This window comes from Callospermophilus lateralis, chromosome X (genome assembly GCF_048772815.1).
Source record: "Callospermophilus lateralis isolate mCalLat2 chromosome X, mCalLat2.hap1, whole genome shotgun sequence".
Taxonomy (NCBI): Eukaryota; Metazoa; Chordata; class Mammalia; order Rodentia; family Sciuridae; genus Callospermophilus; species Callospermophilus lateralis.
In genome coordinates, this window is record NC_135325.1 from 39,186,331 (window position 1) to 39,205,521 (window position 19,191).

The 19,191-nt window shown below is 44.4% G+C and overlaps 1 protein-coding gene across 2 annotated transcripts in view; it reads right to left on the reverse strand.

The window, feature by feature from the left end:
- Nucleotides 1–19,191, reverse strand: part of Fgd1 (FYVE, RhoGEF and PH domain containing 1) — a 41,983-nt gene that overhangs the window by 3,078 nt on the left and 19,714 nt on the right. For both annotated transcript variants that reach the window (XM_077107273.1, XM_077107274.1), the window contains exons 5-16: nt 17,541–17,630; nt 16,701–16,849; nt 14,705–14,861; nt 14,456–14,594; nt 7,216–7,274; nt 6,927–7,073; nt 6,447–6,539; nt 6,203–6,282; nt 1,659–1,689; nt 1,064–1,165; nt 644–769; nt 306–467 (exon numbers count right to left, since the gene is read on the reverse strand). In XM_077107273.1, the coding sequence (XP_076963388.1) occupies nt 306–467; nt 644–769; nt 1,064–1,165; nt 1,659–1,689; nt 6,203–6,282; nt 6,447–6,539; nt 6,927–7,073; nt 7,216–7,274; nt 14,456–14,594; nt 14,705–14,861; nt 16,701–16,849; nt 17,541–17,630 (1,335 nt within the window). The remainder of the gene's footprint in view (nt 1–305; nt 468–643; nt 770–1,063; nt 1,166–1,658; nt 1,690–6,202; nt 6,283–6,446; nt 6,540–6,926; nt 7,074–7,215; nt 7,275–14,455; nt 14,595–14,704; nt 14,862–16,700; nt 16,850–17,540; nt 17,631–19,191) is intronic.

Here is a 19,191-nt window from a genome sequence, read left to right on the forward strand (position 1 = left end):
CACTCACTGGCTATGTAACGGGCAAATAATCTCTCTGGGGCTCAGTTTCCTTGTTTGAAAACTAGGGATATTAATAGCATGAGGTAGGTTAGTCACTGTGAGGATTAAATATATAAAGCATTTCGAAATAATTACTGTGTTTCATTCACTCTTGCACTCATTTTATTTACTCCAAGCCTGGATCACTTGATCAACAGATGCACATCACACCCCAGTATTTCAGAGATTCCCAGGCTTCCTCAATCATACTAGCTAGGTGGCTGATGCCCACTTGTGGGATATTTGGTTAGGGGCCTAGCTCTTACCTCTAGGATGGATCTCCGGCGCTGAGGTGTATGCTGGCTGCAGGCTGGACTGCTCCCAGGCACCCCATGCAAGGCCACGTAGCAGTCAGTGCACACACGGTTGGAGCGGTTGTTGTCATAGATAAGGCGGGCCCGGAACTCGGAGCACTTCCCACAAACCACCTGGGGTGGCAAGTGGGCAAGAGCAGCCTGATTCCAGTGGGCCTTCCCCTTCAATGTATCAACTCCCACAGCAGACTTGCAGCCTCCCCCCACTTGGAGGATGCCCACTTATAAGTGAGTCTTTGGGCTGTCAGCCCGAACCCTCCTGAGCTCTGCCCCTGCCTCCCGACACTCACATGCCCGCAGGCCTTGCAGTGGTGCCTGCGTTTGGTGATGGAATTGAAGGGCTCCTGACAGCGCATGCACATGGTGACTTCCTTTTCCCGGATGGGCGTAGGTGCCCGTTTCCCAAGATCCACGTTCTAGGGGGAGGGCCAGGTCTCAGGTCAGAAATGGTTCTTCCTCTGGCCAGTCCAACCAGCCCTTGTTCCTGCCCCAAGGCTTAGATCATCACAGCGGGGTTGGGGTGGGGGGGAGGCGGGGGGGGGGGGTGCGGGCAGCAGACAGTCAGAAGCCCCCCACTGATTTTTCTGTGGCCCTACCAACAGAAGACTGCACATTGACTCCAGAAGGGGAGTGGATCATTGTAAGGGAAGGTGGGAATTTGGAGGCCTGGATAGGGTCCCAGTATAGGAGGAGAGGTTAGGGACTCTTACTGGAGAGTTGGGGGGTGTGTCTTCATCTTCCCTATTTGTTGAGTTCAACAGTTTGAAGGTCTCCAGCGTCTGCTCATGCTTCAGGAGGGTGGAGTTGATGGCCTGGTGAGGGAGGATCAAGAAATGAGAGATCAGATTGCCCTACAAGCCACCCATTTCCATCCTCACCTCACCTTCCTATGCTATCCTGGAGTCAGAAAATTTGAGGTCTGTCCCTGCTAGGCATATGACCTTGAACAAATTCCTCCCAATCCAAGTCTCAGTGTTATAATTATAAAATGAGGGAGGGGAGTAATAGTTGAAAAACCAGGGGCCAGCTTTTCTGGCCCCTGTCTGGGCATAAGGTTTTATAGGGCTTGACTCACCAGGATCACACCCTCAAAGAAGACAGTTTTCTAACAGAAGAATTTGTAAGATTCTGTTTAACCTCTGGACCTCAGTTTGCTTATCTGTAATATGGGGATGCTAAAATTTGTTGGAAGGCAAGTGTCCAAGGCCATGGTGTTCAGATGTGTTTTGGGGAAGAGGCCACCAACCCCTATGACACCTGTTAATACTTTTCCAGCCCCCACCACAAAGTCTTCTTGGATGTTACCTGGACCCAGTCTTTCTTCTCCTCCTCTGTCCTTGGGGGAAAAAAGATGTTGGGTTAGGCAGGTCAACAAAAAGCAATTGGAACAAAAAAAAGCAACTGGAGAGTTGGGAATATAGCTCAGTGGAAGAATGCTTGCCTAGCAGGCATACATGAGACTCTGGGTTTGATCCTCAGCACTGTGGGGGGAAAGGCAACAACAATGACAACAACAATAACAAAAGCAACTGGTGTGGCAAAGAGCCAGTGTTTTAGAATTAGACAGACCTGGGTTTGATTATCTTCTTCACTTATTACTATGTGACTGGGGACCTGCCCCAGCCTGAAGTTTGGATGGGGGTTTTTAAGGAAACTTTTCTCAGGGAGGTGCAAGGGCTAATATAAAGGAGTAAGGGTGAAGTGGGTGTGAGTACGGAACATACACAAAACCACATCAATGATTCCCTGTGGCTGGAATGTCAAGTTTGAGAAAGGAGGCAGTTTATTTTGTTTTCATTTGTAACGTAAAGATGATTATCATTCTTTGTGTTGTTCTTAGCATAACTGAGGTGAAAGATAAAATGTCAATCAATGTGAGGTTTTCCTCCCTTTGCCTTTTTCCTGGACTCTCCTGTCTGCCCTCCATTCTCTCAGGTCTCTGCCCTGGTATAACTTCATCAACTGCTCACTAGGAATAGGATCCCAAACTCTTGCTGCCTTCTCTCTGGCCTATTTTAATTTCTTTCCTCATCCACACACTCTAGACATCAAAAACATTCTTCCAATATGAAAGTTCAATTATATCCCTAGAAACACTTCATGAAAAAGTAAGAATGTAAGTCAATATTTAGCTCCAAGAATGTCCACTGCAAGGCATTTTTATTCTAGTAAAAACTGGAAGCAGTTTAAGCATCTGACAATAGAGATCAGGTTAAAACAAAACAGATCATCCATGTCATTACTACAAGAAGACATTAGCTGGGCACGGTGGCGCACACCTGTAATCCCAGCGGCTCAGGAGGTTGAGCCACAAGGAAGTTCAAGGCCAGCCTTAGCCACTTAGTGAGGTCTTAAGCAATTTAGTGAGAACCTGTCTCAAAATAAAAAATAAAAGGGGGCTGGGAATGTGGCTCAGAGCTTAAGCACCCTGGGTTCAATCTCTGGTACCCCCCAAAAAATTAATGGGGATGTGGCTCAGCCCTTGTCTGGCATGGTGAGGACCTGGGATTGATCCCCAGCACAGAGAGAAAGAGAGAAAGAAAAAGAGTGGGGGGGGGAGGGAGAGGGAGAAGAGAGCTATTAATGGTATAGAATATTTATAATAATGTTGAGTGAAAAGAACACATATAAAATTATCTAATATCCAATATCCTATTTTTTTTTTTTGGCACTGGGGATTGAACTCAGGTGCATTCTACCCCTGAGAAATTTTGAGACAGGGTCTCACCAAGTTGCTTATGGCCTTGCTAAATTGCAGAGGCTGGCCTTGAACTTGCAATCCTCCTGCTTTAGCTTCTGGAGTTGCTGGGATTACAGGTTGTACACTACCATGCCTGCATGTGTCAAACTCTTGAGGGGGGATGTGTAATGATGTTTGTAATTTATTTTTAAACACATTTAAAAAACAAATCACTTGGCTTGGTAGATGAATAGAATGAGATAGATACGTGATAAAGTAAATATAGTACAATGTTAACACTTTTATAATCCAAATGGTAGGTTTATGAGTGTTCACTGGGCAATTCTACCAATTTTCTGTATTTTGGAAGACTTTAATAATAAAATGTGGAAAGACAAGGCCATAGGTTATGTCTGTGTGGTAGGGTTCTAGGGAGAATTTTTACTTTATTCTGATGGCTATTTATGTATATTTCCTAATTTATAATTTCTTTGCAGTGAAAAAGCATTGCTTTTTTGTTTTTTTTTTTGGGGGGGGGTGTACTGGGGATTGAACTCAGGGGCACTCGACCACTGAGCCACATCCCCAGCCCTATTTTGTCTTTTATTTAGAGACGGGATCTCACTGAGTTGCTTAGCACCTCACCATTGCTGAGGCTGGCTTTGAAATCCCAATCCTCCTGTCTCAGCCTCCAAAGCTACTGGAATTACAGGTGTGCACCACTGCACCTGGCTTTCTTTTGTTTTTTAAGAACCAAAGTAGTATTTTTGGTCATTCATGCTGAATTATATAGGGATAAAATTTCATGATTTTTGTAATTTAGTTTAAAATGACTCATGTCAGTGCATGCTTATAGTCCCAACTACTTAAGAGGCTGAGGCAGGAGGATTATTTGAACCTAGCAGTTTGAGGCTGGTCTGGGAAACATAGTGAGACCCTGCCTTGAAAAACAAAAACACAGCTGGGTGCAGTGACACATGCCTGTAATCCCAGTGGCTTGGGAGGCTAAGGCAGGAATCTTGTGAGTTCAAAGCCAGTCTCAGCAATTTAGCAAGGCACTTAGCAACTCAGGACACCCTGTCCCTAATAAAATAATAATAAAAAAAAAATTGGGGATGTGGCTCAGTGGTTAAGCATCCCTGGGTTCAATCTGCAGTACCAAACAAAACAAAACAAAGCAAAACAAACAAAACACAAAACAAAAAACAAACAACAAGAAAGCAAAAACCCCAAACCAAATTATATTAAACCAAAAAAGATATAGATGGCAAAATGTCCATAGTTGTCTCTCTCTCTCTCTTTCTCTCTTCGTGGTACTGGGAATGGAACTCAGGACCTCATGGATGCTAGGCAAGTGCTCTACCACTTGATGCATTTGACTTGGTGATTCTAAGCCCTGGTGCACAAATTGAAATAACCTGGGGAGCTTTTAAAACTCCCCATTTTTTAAGGCTACATCCTAGAATAATTAAATCAGAATCTCTAGATGTGGCTCCCAGCTATCAATATTTACTATAAGCTCCTCAGTTGATTCCAAGAGTTGCCAAGGCTGAGAACCAGTTGTCCAAATTGTGAGCATATGGGTGCTTGTTATAGTTCTACTTTTCTTGATAGTTGAAAATTTTCATTAAAAAAATAATAAGGGCAGTAAAAGCAGCTGCAAAGCCAACTTTCCATACCTTCCTGTTGCCACTAGGAGGAAACCCTACACTGCTTGGTCCAGTGATCTCTCCAGCCCCCTCCCTCTCTGTAGTCAACGTGTTCCTGTCACGTGGCTTGTCAGTCTTTCAGATGTGTCTGTTTTGCTCCTGCTGTCCCTGCTGCAGGCCTCAGGAAGGCTCTCTCAGTCTCCTTCAGTTTCAAGGACCAAGTCTCAACTCGCTTTACTCTCAGTTCACACTCATCTCTGTTCTGTCTCAATGCAGTCCCTCCACACAGCCTGTCAGAGGCAGGTCATCTGCTGAGGTGAATCTATTCTCCAGTCCTGGCCATGACCTTCATATCCCTTTCCTCAGAAGGCAGCCTAGACAGTGGTTGAGGGTGTGGACATTAGACCCAAGTGGCCTGAGCTCCAATTCCAGCTCTGTTCCTTTACAGCTGTGGGATCTGGGGCAACACTGTCTTGTGCCTCAGTTTCCTCACCTGTAAAATAGGTTGATGGCAATCATAGCAGAAGTAGCTACTTGAAATAAGTGTTGTTGAAAGGAAGGACTTCAACTAGACAGTTCAATTAAGTTAAAACAGTACCTGGCACAAGAGTAAGACTTTATGAAATATAATCTATTAATATAAACATCCACATAGAGGATAGGTATCAAAGCCCCTCTGTTAAAAGGCTCAACACTTTACTCATGCTATTACTTTTACAATTTCATTTTATTTTATTACTGTTATTATTTGCAGTACTGGGGATTGAACCCAGGGACACTTAACCACTAAGTTACATTCCCAGACTGTTTTCTTTTTCTCTTTTTTTGGTACTGGGGATTTAACCAGTGCTTAAACACTGAGCCACATCACCAGCCCTATTTATTTGTTTATTTATTTATTTATCTATTTATTTATTATTTTGAGACAAGGTCTCACTAAGTTGCTTAGGACTCTGATAAGTTGCTGAGACTGGCTTTGGACTTGTGATCCTCCTTCCTCAGCCTCCTGGGTCACTTGGATTATAGGAGTATGACAATGTGCTCATTACATCTAAGGTTCAATTCAATCCTTGTCTAGCAAATCTCATTTAAAGCTGTTTTTCCCAAACCAGGCTTCTATCGTGGAGCACACATTGCATTTAGTTATTTTCCTTAAGTCTGTGAATCTACAATAAACTATCTGTGGTGCTATTACTGTATGTTAGAGTTAGTATTCTACTCTTCCCTGTCCTCTGACAGAACCCACCAGAAGAAATTCTTGTTTGAATCAGGGAGAGCTTATTCTTTCTCCAAAAGCCCCCCACTGGCAGGAGTGCTGACTTTCCCCACACCAATAAGTACTTATCCTTAGTCCAAATATCATCTAGCTCTCAGGGGTGGCCCCCATTGCAGAAGAGCAAGCCTGCATCTTTGGGGAAAGGTGGCCATCCTTTCTCTAGAATAATCTCCAGGCTTGGAATACCTAAGCATATCTTAAGGAGAGAGGAGGCTGTAAGGAAGGCATAGGTAAAGGCAGGTACCTGGCCTGGAGCTCCAGGGAGCGCTGCTTTCCTGACACCAGGAAGGTCCGAGGCAGATTGAGGTTGGAGCTCTCCTTTAGCTGAATGGAAGGAGAAAGGGTAGTGGTAAGGCCTACTGAGCTCCCTAGAACCCTAGTCCTCTGCACTTATACACACAGGCTTATGTTCAAAGCTAGCATGTCTTTGTTCTTCCCAACACCAACACCCCAGTCTGGATTCCCATTTCCCACCTCCTGATGCTCACCTCCATGCCATCTACATCAATGCGTGCCCGCACGCTAAACTTCTGGCCAAGGAGCCGCAGCCTGGGCACGCAGTAAAGGAGGCGGTCGTTGAACTAGGAAGGAAAAGGTTTGGGATGTATGTGCAGGAGACCTAGTGGGGATGTGGCCTGGCTCCCCACCCTTATGGGACTTCCAAAGCTTTATTGTTGAGGACTCAAGGCAATAGATGGAGGAAAGAAAGCCCAGATTGGGATCAGGGGTTGCAAAGAAAGAGCCTAGGCATGTGAGTCACTTTCTAGTGGGTGACCTTGTTCAAGTCATTTATCTCTAAGTCTTAGTTACATCATCTGTAAACAAGAAAAAAATAATTCATAACATAGATAGTGATAATACGAGATACCATAGGAAAGAAAGTCTGACTGGAGGCATATTCTTGAGTACCATGTCAACATGAATGGGGATCTGGCATGCCTACCCACAACTCTACACCTGGCACTTACTAGTATGAGGTATCGGTCTTGAGTGGTCCCATTCTTCGCTGACAGCTTAAGGATGTGGCCTTCTTTTATGAGCTCTTTGGTGGGGCTGACAATGTCTTCCTCACCCCCTAGCAACTCATATACCTTCAGCAGCTTGTGCATTCGCTCCTGGAAGGAGACAGTGAGCAAAAGGGAAGGCTTGGGGTGCCAACTCCCTTGCATGTCCTTACATCACAAGCTCCCCAAACCCTGGAGAGGGACACCACAAGTGGGTGGCAAAGGAAGGGCAGGATCTAGAAGGGCCACTCACCATTTTTCGGATGGCAGCATTAGAGTGCTCTGCCGCTGTGGCTATCAGCTCCAGAGACTCTACAGGTAGAGAAGTGAGGTCAGTTGGAGGATTAGCAGAAATGAAGCTCTTGGGGGCTTTTTCCCTCCCTGAATACTTCCTCCTGGCCTGACCACACCCCCAACCCACCTTGGAAAGTTCTAGCCTCAAAGATGTCCAAAGCAACATCATATGGAATCTGAAACTGTCTTAAGGCCACAATAGCAGAATCATAGTATATGGAATGGCAGACAGCCATTAAATGCAAGCTTGGCAAAACTATTATTACCATTAATAGTAATGACAATAATAGTTACATATAAAAATTCACGTTTAGCAAGTTGTCTCTGGATGGTGGGACTGTGGGTGGTTTTTATTACATTCTTTAGATTTTCTGTATTTTATTTTATATATATATATATATATATATATATATATATATATATATATATATAAAATAAACAAATAATATATGAAAACTATATATATTTGTACTGGAGATCAAATGCCAGGGTACTTCACCACTGAACCCAGATCTTTTTATTTTTCATTTCGAGACAGGGTGTAAATTGCCCAGGTTTGCCTTGAACTTGTGATCTTTCTGACTCAGCCTTCTGAGTTGCTGGGATTGCAAGGATATAGCACCACACCCATCTTCTCTTCCATAGGTGTGAGTGTGTATGTGAGTGTGTGTGTGTGTGTGTGTGTGTGTGTGTTTGCTTTTTAGTACGGGGTGGGGACTGGAGATTGAACCCAGAGGCATTTTACCATTGAGCTACATCCCTAGCCCTTTTTGACTTTTTAATTTTGAGATAGGGTTTTACTAAATTGCTTAGGCTGGCCTTGAATTGACCATTCTGCTTTTGCTTCCCAAGTCATTAGGATTACAGGGTGTACCATTGTGCCTGGCTCTTCCATAGTTTTGACAAAGAACATGTATTACTTTTATAATCAGAAAAGTCATATAAATAAACAAAGAGAGGCTAGAGATATAACCCAGTGGTAGAGTGCTTGCCTAGCATATTTGATGCCCTGGGTTTAATCTCCAGCACCCTAAAAGAGAGTGGGGGAGATGATCCTTTTATCTGTCTCAATAATTCTGATTATAGGCACAAGTTCTATGTATAAATACACTTTCATTGAAGTGATGTTTTCAATGTGCCAAGTTGAAAACAAAAACATCCAACTGTAGCAGTTTGGTTAAATTATGGTACACTCATGTGATGGAATATCAAATAATTTTTATAAGTGATACTTATGTAGGGTTCTTTATTCTTTTTTTCTTTTTGTACCAGAGATTGAACCCAGGGGTACTTAACCACTGGGCCACATGCCAAGTCCTTTTTATTTTTTTATTTTGAGACAGTTCTAAGTTGCTTAGGGCCTTGCTTAGTTGCTGAGGCTGGCCTCAAACTTGTGATCCTCCTGCTTCAGTTTCCCAAGTCACTGGGATTACAGGTGTGTGCCACCCAGCCCAGTTTATGTAGGGTTTTTAACAGTCTGGGAAATGCTCAGGGTATTTTAAGGATACAATCTTGTATATACAGGATGATCTCATTTTTGCAAATATACATACCTAAAAAACACTAGGAAGAATAATATCAAAGTGTCCATCATGCTTATTCTACATGAGTTTGGATCACATGAGATTCTCCCCTACTTTAATCTTTTCTGTAATTTCCATATTTCCTACAGTGACCAGGTATCATCAGAAAAAAACTGAACTGTTCTGGGGATGGTGGCGCATGCCTATAATCACAGCAACTCAGGAGGCTGAGACAGGAGGATTGCAAGTCCAAGGCCAACCTTGGCAACTTAGTGAGGCCCTAAGCAAAGACCTTGTCTCTAAATACATAAATAAATAAAAAGGGCTGGGAATGTAGTTCAGTAAGGCAGTCCTGGGTTCAATCCCTAGTACCCAAAACAAAACAAAACCCCCAAACCAACAAAAAACCTGAAATGAGTCCCCAAGCACTAAACAAATCCTGCCCCTACTAATTGCCTGGACATAGCTTTACTGGCCCCTATTCTACATACTGTATTTCCCCATGCATGTATTGGAGGGCCACAGGTACTTCTGAAGAGGCTCCATATGGTTGGTAAACCAAGTCCTGTTTTGGTGCTCAAGCATCAGGTCCCTGTCCTGGCTCAGGCCTCCCCATGCCTTTCAGGTATTGGGCTATCTCCAACCTCTTTTCTACCCTGATTGCCAGAAGGAGCTTTGTCACACACAGCTCACTGTCACTCCTCTGCTCAAATCTGTCAATGGTTCCCTGTACCTGCAGAGCAACGATTCAGCCCTTTAACCTGGCATTCAAAGCCCTTGGTGATCTGGCTTCTGCTGACCACTCCAGTTTCCTCCTCTGCCCCTCCCTAAACATGTTTGTCTTGCTTCACCCGGCCAACTGCCAGTCAGCCTTCCAGATTCTGACTACTATCTCCATTAAGCCTGCCCTGAATTCCCAGGCTGATTGAGGGTACTGTTTGTATTTCCATATTCCCCTTTGCCTCCTTCTGTCCCACTAGTCACACTGTGTGTTCATCATACATCTACATTTGTGTCCCTCAGTAGACTGTGAGCTACTTAGGACAGGGCCAAGGTTCCACTCCTTATCAGGATTCCCCAATAGATGCTTTTCATAAACTGGCTCCTTTGATCCTCACAACCCTGGCAGATAGGTCTGACTGTGTTCTATTTGTCCAATGACAAAACCAAGACTCAGAAAGCAGGTAGCCACTTTAGGTTGGCTAGCTGGGAGGTGATAGTTGGCATCAGAGCAGGGGCTGATCTCCCTGTTGTCTTTTCTCCTGCATGTCCTCCATCCCAGGGTAAGTGGTAGGCTGAGTGATGGAGATAGAGGAGCCCAAGGGAGGGAAGAGGAATATTCTGGCAAGCTTGTAGCATACAAGCTCGGGCCTGTTTTAGGCCACTGGGCTCAGACTGGAAGCTTTGCTATAGGGACCTCTGTCTGAAGAAGTATCACATGAGGTACAGAATGGCATTTCCAGGAGTCTGGTGTGAGCAGGTTCAGTCTAGGGGATTCGTGTGGGGATGTCAGCCCATGATTTCACCTGGGGGTTCAGGCGAGGGAGTACAGTTTGGTGCAGAAGTTTGGTCTAGAAGCTTTCATGGAGCCTGGATTGGACTTGGCAGCCTGGGATCTTGGTTTGGAGTTCAGTCTTAAGCTCAGTGCAGGCAGCCTACTTAGCCTAATCTGGGGACTCAGTCTATGGTCTAGGCTCAGGAGTTCACTTTGGAGCTAGAGAGTGGCTAAGTCAGTTTGTGGAACCAGAGATATGATTCAGTGGGGCTCAGCCAAGAGATTTTAGTCTGATGGGTAAATAATAGACAGCTCAGTTTAAGATCTTGGGCTGGGGAGCTTAGTGGGCACATCTTCGCTAGCTTTCATTCAGAGATCATCATTCTGAGCATCTTATAAAACCAGACTGGGAAGTTCTTTCTGGGGGTTTCACCTTTGGGCTCAATGTGGGGAGCCCATTCTGCCAACCTCAAACTCTGAGGTTCATTCTGGGGACTTGGATAGGGTTGGGATTAGTACAAAACAGGAAACTAAGTTTGAAAGGCCCAATCTGGGGGCTAATTTTAGAGGGATTCTGTATGGATGACATTATCCAGGACATTTGGTAATAAAAAACAGCTTGGGCCTTGACCATGTGCCAGGCACTGTGTTACAAAATTATCTCATTTATCCTCAAAACAATCCTAAGAGGTAGCCATCATCATTCTACTTCTGCATGTACAAAACCTGGGGCTGAGAGGCTGAGTAGATTGCTGGAGAATGCACTATTGACAAAAGAGGCTCAACCTATGGCCCAATCTAGGGAGCTTATATTGGCAGCTCACTTTGGAGTGCAGTTCAGGGAGCTCCTTTAGGGAACTTCCATCTGGGAATCTCATGCCGGGGATCCAGTAAAATGAAAGAACCGAGTCCTAGAAGCTTAATGTGGACATGTGATTCTATGGGGCTCAGTAGAGAAATGAGATAGGAGGTACCTTCCGAGGACCCTAGCTGGATGGTACAAAATGTGGGGAGTTAATATAGCAGTGAGGCACCTTTCTTGGGTCTCAGCACAGGGCCATCTGGAGACTTGTCTGTTGGACTTGGCCCAGAAATATCAACTTAGGAATTGAAGTCTGATAGATAGAAAATTAGAGGTTCAGCATGGGGGAAGTCAGTCTGAGAGTTGAGACTTGGAAAATCAGCCTATGAGGTACTTAGCCTATGTGGCTTAATTTGGGGGACAATCCAGGGCATTAATCTGAGGGCTTAGTGAAGGACTCTCAATCTGATTGATGAAAAATAGGGCTCTTCAGAGACTTGGGCTAGGGAAAACACAGTCTGGAAAACTTGGAGCTCAGGCTGGGCTGTTCAATTTCAGGGTCATTTCTGGTGTTTACATTGGGGAACTATGAGAATCCAGTCTGAGGATTCAGTGATGTTTCAATGTGTGGGATGGAACAGGAAAATCAGTCTTTTGGGCTCAGGCTGGAAGTTTTAATCTAAGGGATAAAAATGGTGGGATTAACCTAGGGGGTTCAATCTGGCAATACCTGTCTAGAGAATGATGGCCAAGGAGAAAAGATTGAGTAGCTCTTTTGGGGGAATCTCACTTTGGGACTCAGGCCAAGGACAGTGATTAGGAACCCACTCTCAGGGCTAAGAGTGGGGTGATCATTCTTGAGGCCTAGTCTGGGGATCTAAGTTTGAGAGCCCTGTAGGGGTCTATAATTGCGACCTCAGACTTTACTTAGCTTGAGGCCTCAGGTGGGAGATGTCAGTTCATGGGGTTCATCCCAAGGAATCATTCAGGTTCTTTCTAGAGGTTTAGGTTAGGCACCTCAGTGGGGCTCTTATTCTGCGGGAAGAATGAGATACTTAGTATTTTGTATCCATTTGGAGATTTCAGCTATCAAACTTTCTAGAGGTCTAGCTCTTTCTAGAGGTACAGACTTGGTAGCAAAGTGTCCCATCTGGTAGGGTGAAAGGGGCTAAGTAGGGAAGCAGACACAGCACAGGACACAGTTGTTTACTCTTCACTCTTGTGGCTTCCACACTTTCCCTGTTTTCTTCCTACCTTTATGGCTGCCCCTTCTAAGTCTCCTTTTCTGATTCCACTTCCCTGAGTTTTGTCCTAGGTCCTTTTTCTCCTCCATTTACACTCACTCCTTATGGTGATCCTGGCCAACTCCATGACTTTCTATACTTTCCATGTGCCAGTGAAATCTAAATCTCTCTCCCTGGAATTCTAGACTCAGAGAACTGCCAAAATTGGCAGCTCATTTTTGTCTAAAAGCCAAATTCCCAAACTTATCTAAAAACCAATATTCTTTTGGCTCAGTGGTAGAGCACTTGCCTAGCATTTGTGAAGCACTGGGTTCAGTTCTCAGCACCACATATAAATAAGTGAATAAAATAAAGGTCCATCAACAACTAAAAAAAAAGTTTTAAAAGAAGATCCATCATTCTTTTTTTGTACTGGGGATTGAACCTACAGGTGCTTTACCTCTGAGAGACATCCCCAACCCTTTTTATTTTTATATGAGACAGGTTCTTACTAAGTTGCTGAGGCTGGCCTTGAACTTGTGATTCTACTACCTCAGCTTCCTGAGTCACAGATATTACAGGCAAGCACCACCATGCCCAGCTAAGAACCATTGTTCTCAGCTCTCCCAGGCTCCATATCCACTCTAAGGCCTTTCAGTGCCACTTCCAAATAGAATATATCCTGAATTCAACCATATCTAACCATATCCACTATTTCATTCAAGTCAGCTTTTCTCATTTAGATTATTGCAAAGGTCTTCAAATTAATCACTTGGTTCCCTCTCTTCTTCCCATGTAATCCAGACAAAAACATTCCCATGGCTATCCATCCCACTCAGAATAAATCCATCTCCTTATCTTGACCTTCAAAGTCTTGCTTATCTCTCCAACCCCACTTCTATTCTACCCTCACTTGCCATGCTTGAATCATAGTGGCCTTTATTTTGATCCAGAGATATGCAAGCTTCCCACCTCTCAAAATTTCCCCAGTATCCCTATTGCCTTGGGGACTCTGCACCTGCTGTTGCCTCTGCCTGAAATGTGCTCCTCCCATTGGCATGTAGCTATCTTCTTCTTGTTATTCAGGTTTTGACTCAAATGTCTTCTACTCAGAGAAGCCACCCAACTTAAAGTAGACTGTCCAGTCACTGTCATATCAATCTCTTCTAATTCTCTGAGTTACACTTAGCATCTACCTAATGCCCTCCTGTGCATTTGTTACTTTAATCGTTTCTTTGCCCAACTAGAATACATGCTTTCTGAAATCAAGGCCCTTGTCTGCTTTGTTTGCGTCTATATCTCCAGTGCCTAGAGCTCTGCCCTAAATATTAAGGTGCTCAATTGTTAAGTTAATGAATGAATAAATATAAATAGCAGTCTGGGGAAGGGCAAGAGGGGTGGACCCTGGGGAGCTCTACCTGGGGTGTGATGCTATAGGGATGGGACAGGTACTGGAGGAGTCACAATAAAATACTTTTCTAGTGGTTTAGTGTGTAGGGACTCAGTCTGGGGAGGAAGTTTCTTGGCCTAGAGATCCAAATCTGAGGTAGAAAATAAGGGAACCAGTTTAGGGTGATCATTTCTAGAGTGATTCTGTGGGGCCCTGATCAAATTTGGATGTTCTTTTCAAAGGTTCATTTTGGGGAGTGGATAGTGGACATAGAATGGAGCTCTTTCTGGGGAGCTCAGCCATGGAGACTTAGTAAAAGAGGTCTTGGTCTGAGGAAGTTAGGCTAAGCTCTAGCCTAGAAGCTCAGTCCCTGGGGGTTCATGTTCAGTTTAATTTTGTACTTGTACTTCATTTGGGGATAAATCTGAGGGTCAGCCTAAAAAATGGATGGCTTCCTTTAGGGGGACAATCTGGGCATGCCTCTCAAACTCTGGGGTTCCATTTGGTAAGTTCCATCTGGGAGACTCCTTTTGAGTGTTCTTTCTGGGTACACAGGGAGGGATCTTAACCTGGAGGTTCATCCTGAGGTCTCAATTCAGTGTCAATGTAGGTCTTTCAGTTTAGAGATTCTTTCTATTCTGGGATCTCAATCACATGTCAATGGAAAGCTGAACCTGGGAATTAAGTTTTGGGGACCTGCATGAGAGGTCTGACCTAGGGCTATCAGTGTCAGGGAGCAGGGCAGGGTCTGGGTACACACACTCACTTTGGGCATCCTTGCTGTCTGGGGAGCCATGAGGCAGCTTTAACAGATAGTCCTTGAGAAGCAGCTCATAGCGGGGGATGCGCTGCACAGGCTCCAGCATGTGGTGCTGCAATGTCAGATTGCCACAGGCTTCCTCCTTCTGTGACAGGCAGAAAGAGAGGAGCTCAGGTCTAGTTGCAGACACACCCCCCAACAGGTCCCTGCAGATCTTTCCTCCCTCCGTCTGCTCCATCCAGGTTCGCCACTCACCTGCACCTCATGGATGATGACTTTGAACTGGGTGGAGCGCTCTGTCCAGGTGTTGACCAGCTCCACAGCCCTATCAAAGTTCTTCACATACTCGCCATACATCTTGAGGAAGGGTGCCAGCTTCTGCAGGATGTCCCCAATGCGTGGGTAGCGGTCCCTGGGGTAGAAATGGGGGCTGATGTGGTCCTGCTGAACATTAGCTCCCAGGGACCTCCCTCATAGGTCTCTAGTCCCAGGCAGATCACTCTCATTTCAGTCCTGGAAACCTACTTCCCAACCAGTTGACTTCTTTGGAAATGCTGCTTACATAGGCCAATTAGGCCAGGAGGCTCTTTTGACCTGAGAACATGGCCTGGGAGGCCTCCTGCCCTGACTCCTGCTCAAGCACCAGGAACAACATGTCCTGGAACATCTGCCTTGACTTTACTGCAAGGCCTATATAATTGATTCTGTGCCCAATCTTGTGTTAAGTGGTGTTGGGAACACAGAAATGAGTCACACCCAGTTGAGCCCTGAGAGGTTCACTGTCCATTGCGGGAGGCCAAGAAACCAGGTCTGCTCATAATCCTCGCTAGTCATAGTCTGATGTGGGAGATAAACCAGACCTGAGGTCATGGGCTCCTGGGGAGATAGCAAAGCCAGGTTTCATGCCAGGCCTCTGTGATCACAGTCTGGTGAGAGGGACACAGTTTATCTTATAAGTGTGGGGAACATGTAGACAATTTTAAGCAGGGACTGATATGATCTGGTTGTTGTTAAATGATCATTCAAGCAGGTGGTATAGACTCAAAAAGGCTGAATTGAAAGAGGAAAGCCTAGAGGCTAGAGTTTATCTGTAAAACCTGCCCGGCTCCCGCAGGACTAGATTCAAGCATTATCTCCTCTCTAAATCTGTTCTCAGACCCCCAGGCTAGGCTTGATCCATCTGTTTGATCCCTACACCCTCCCATTCTCACCTCTATCATAGCACAGATAAAAATAACAATAGCTGACAAACACTGAGCACTTAGATACTGGGAACTGTTTGTTAAGAGATCTCCACATGTATCAACTTATTTAATCCTTAAAATAACACTTATTATTCCCATTGTAAAGATGAGGGGTCAGGCACAAAGGTTCACACCTATAATAATTCCAGCTACTTAAAATTCGCAGGCAGGAGGATTACAAATTTGAGGCCAGACTCAGCAATTGAGTAAGACCTTATCTCCAAATAAAAAGTAGAAAGGGCTGGGAATATAGCTCAATGGTAAAATGCCTCTGGTTTCAATCTCAGTACCTAAATAAATATGAGGAAACTGAGGCACAACAATTTAAGAAATTAGAAAGCAGCAGAGTCAGAATTTGAACATGCCAATTTATCTCTGGATACTTTGGTTTCTCTTGAGATTGTGTAAATCTTTCACCTTGTATCAATTTAGCTTTGAACCTCATACTTTTTTTCTTCCAGTAGTGGGGATTAAACCCAGAGGTACTTTACTACTGAGTTGCAGCCTGGGCCCTTTTTATTTTTATTTATTTTATTTTGAATCAGGGTCTGGCCAAGTTGCCAAGGCTGGTTTCCAACTTGTGATCCTCCTGCCTTAGCTTACCAAGTAACTGGGATTACAGGCATGTGCTACCATGTCTGGCCTGAACTTCACCTGCTTAAGGGCTCTGCTATTCTGTTGTAATCTTCTAAATCTACATCTGTGCTGCACTCAGGAGGGCCTAGAAGGTGCAGCTTGGGCCTGGTTCTTTTTATGGAAGTCAGTAAGAGAGGGCAGGTAGGAATGAACTTTCTTCTTTTTATTTTGTGGTGAATATGAGCAAACCAGTGCATACTAAGGAAGCACTCTACCACTGAACTACACCCCCAGGACAGGAATGAACTTTGTTAAGAGACAAGGTTTTGCTATGTTGCTCAGGCTGGCCTCAAACTCCTGGGTTCAAATGTACACATCTGGGCTTAGGATCAGCAGCAAATTGTAGGCAGCCTAGCTCTGGGGCCTCTCACCATTCCTCCATGCGCTTCTCTAGTTCAGGCAACAGGAACTGCTGATGGAAGCAGTAGATGGAGCAGATGTTAGAGAAGATGCCATGTACAACATCAGCTGGGAAGGAACTGCGGTTCCGAGCTTCTTCTAGCAGACGGGCACAGAACACCTGCAGAGTAAGGCAGGAGCATTTAGCCCAGCTGGGCCTGGGGCTTGGCTGGGGAAGGGCTAGCTTGCAGGTGAGGGTAGTGTTTGTAGAAATTTTTGTGAGGGTTTGGGATCAATATTGGTTTGGAGACTGAGGAGAAAGGGAATGGAATTAGGGTTATATATGGAGTTGGACTTCACAATGTTAAGGTTAGCAGTTAGACATTGGAACAATGAGAAGTCAGGATCAGAGTCAGAAACAGATTCAGGATCAGATAGAAAGTTGGAATTAAATCCATTCATTTAACAAATATTTCTGAGTGCCTACTGTGTCCCAGGCACTGTTCTGCTGGTTAGGATGGAGCAGTGAACAAAGTAGATAAAAATTCCTATTGGATTTGGGGTCAGGCAAAGGGCCAGAATTAGAGTGAAGTTCAAATAAGGGGTAAATTTAGGATCTGGAGAATAGTCAGTATTAATGTTAGAGTTGTAATCAGGGCTGGAATACCTGTCCAGGCTTAATATCAGGATCAAACTTGGAATAATAAAAATCAGAGTTGGATTCAGGCACAGTTAGCTTCAAGGTCAGAGAGGGGCCTTACCACCTCTAGATTCTAACCTCAGTGGTAGGGTTAGGCTCAGATCCTATCATTTCTTCCTTGGAACCCATCTATCAGGTAATGGGTCCCTGGGACCCCTGAGGGGACATTCACCTGATCCAGTAGATGGAGCCTGGAAACATAAGCCTTCTCAGTTTGCAGGAGCTCATTGGCAATGTGGAACACCTTCTGCTGCACAGTCAACTGAAAGGAGAAGAGCTGCCGCTTGATTCATTATCCTCCACCCTAACCCTTACCCAAGTTTCTAGAATAATTTGTTAAGAGACAAGGTCTTGCTATGTTGCCCAGGCTGGCCTCCTGGGTTCAAATAAGTGATCCTTCTACTTCAGCCTCCCCAGTAGCTGGGACTCCAGGCACATGCCACTTTACCTGGCTCCCCTAGAATTCTTACAACAGCTCACATCATGCTCTAAGTCCAATGCTGCCCTGAGATAACCATGACGCCATCTCTAGACACTTAAGTCCCTCTCCTGCTTCATCTCTGACTCCCCAGTTGATCACAAAGCCCACCCTCAATTCTGATAATATGTACTCACTCACTCAGTCATTCATTTATCTTTTCATCTGTTCTCTCTGTTCACTGGGCATAGTGTAGTGATTAAGCACAGGAACTGGAATGTCAAGACTTCATGGGTTCAAATCCTAGCTCTGCCACTTACAAGATTGCATAAGTTGTTTAACTGCTCAGTATATAAGATCCCTCATCTATAAATACCAATTATAAGAGGACCTAAGCCCATTTGTAATTCAGACAATTATATAACAGAGTAAACTACAGATCAAGTAGTCTATAAATATTATTTAGCTATTTATTCACCCATTCAGTTTATAGTCAGCAAAGGCTTGATGATTACCTGGGGGTGAGATAAACACACAAAAGTATAGAAAGGTCTAAAACTCATTGCCTGCTGGTTCAGTTTCCTGATTTGCTAGATATATATTCACTGAATACCTTTTATCCCAGTAATTTATGGCCTTAGCCCCCACACTTGAGCTTGGTCCTGGCAGAGCAGCTGAGATCTAACTCAAGTGCAAGGATGCCTTTTGAAGAAATATTAGGTTGTAAGGGTACAGAAAGGGATCCCTGAAGTTAAAAGTCTCCTTCTCGGGCTGGGGGTGTAGCTCAGTGGTAGAGCACATGCCTTGAATGTGTGAAGCACTGGGTTTGATTCTCAGCACCACATATAAATAAAAAATAAAGATCCATCAGCAACTAAAATGAATAAAATAAATAATTTAAAAAAAGAGTCTCCTTCTCCACAGGCTTAAGTCTTTCCGGGGCTCTAGATCTTGTGTCCTCCCTCCAGCTGTCAGGAAGCCTCTCTGGAATGTGAGACTTTCTCTTATACAAACAAGGATATTGAGGTTTGTGGTAAGAGAGCAGAGAGGGAAGAGACTTGACCAATGTCACACAGCTACTGAGTCATGAGATTTTCCCAATTGGGACAGAACTTTAAAGATCCCCCAACCAGGATGCCCATCTTCAGAATGGAAAACTGAGGTCTGGCTAGTGGTTCTCTGATGAAGGTAGAACCACCTTCCTATTGGGCATTTGGAATGATGTATGGTCATTTTGGTGGTCACAATAATTAGAGGGGTTTTGCTATTGGTATTTAGTGCCAGGATACTAGGGAAGCTAAACATCCTAAATGGAAACAATGCCCTGTTTTGAGAAATATCATGCTGGGCAAGAACCAAGCACAAAAGCCAGGTTCCTGGTTTCTCTGCAAGGTCTTGTCTCTTG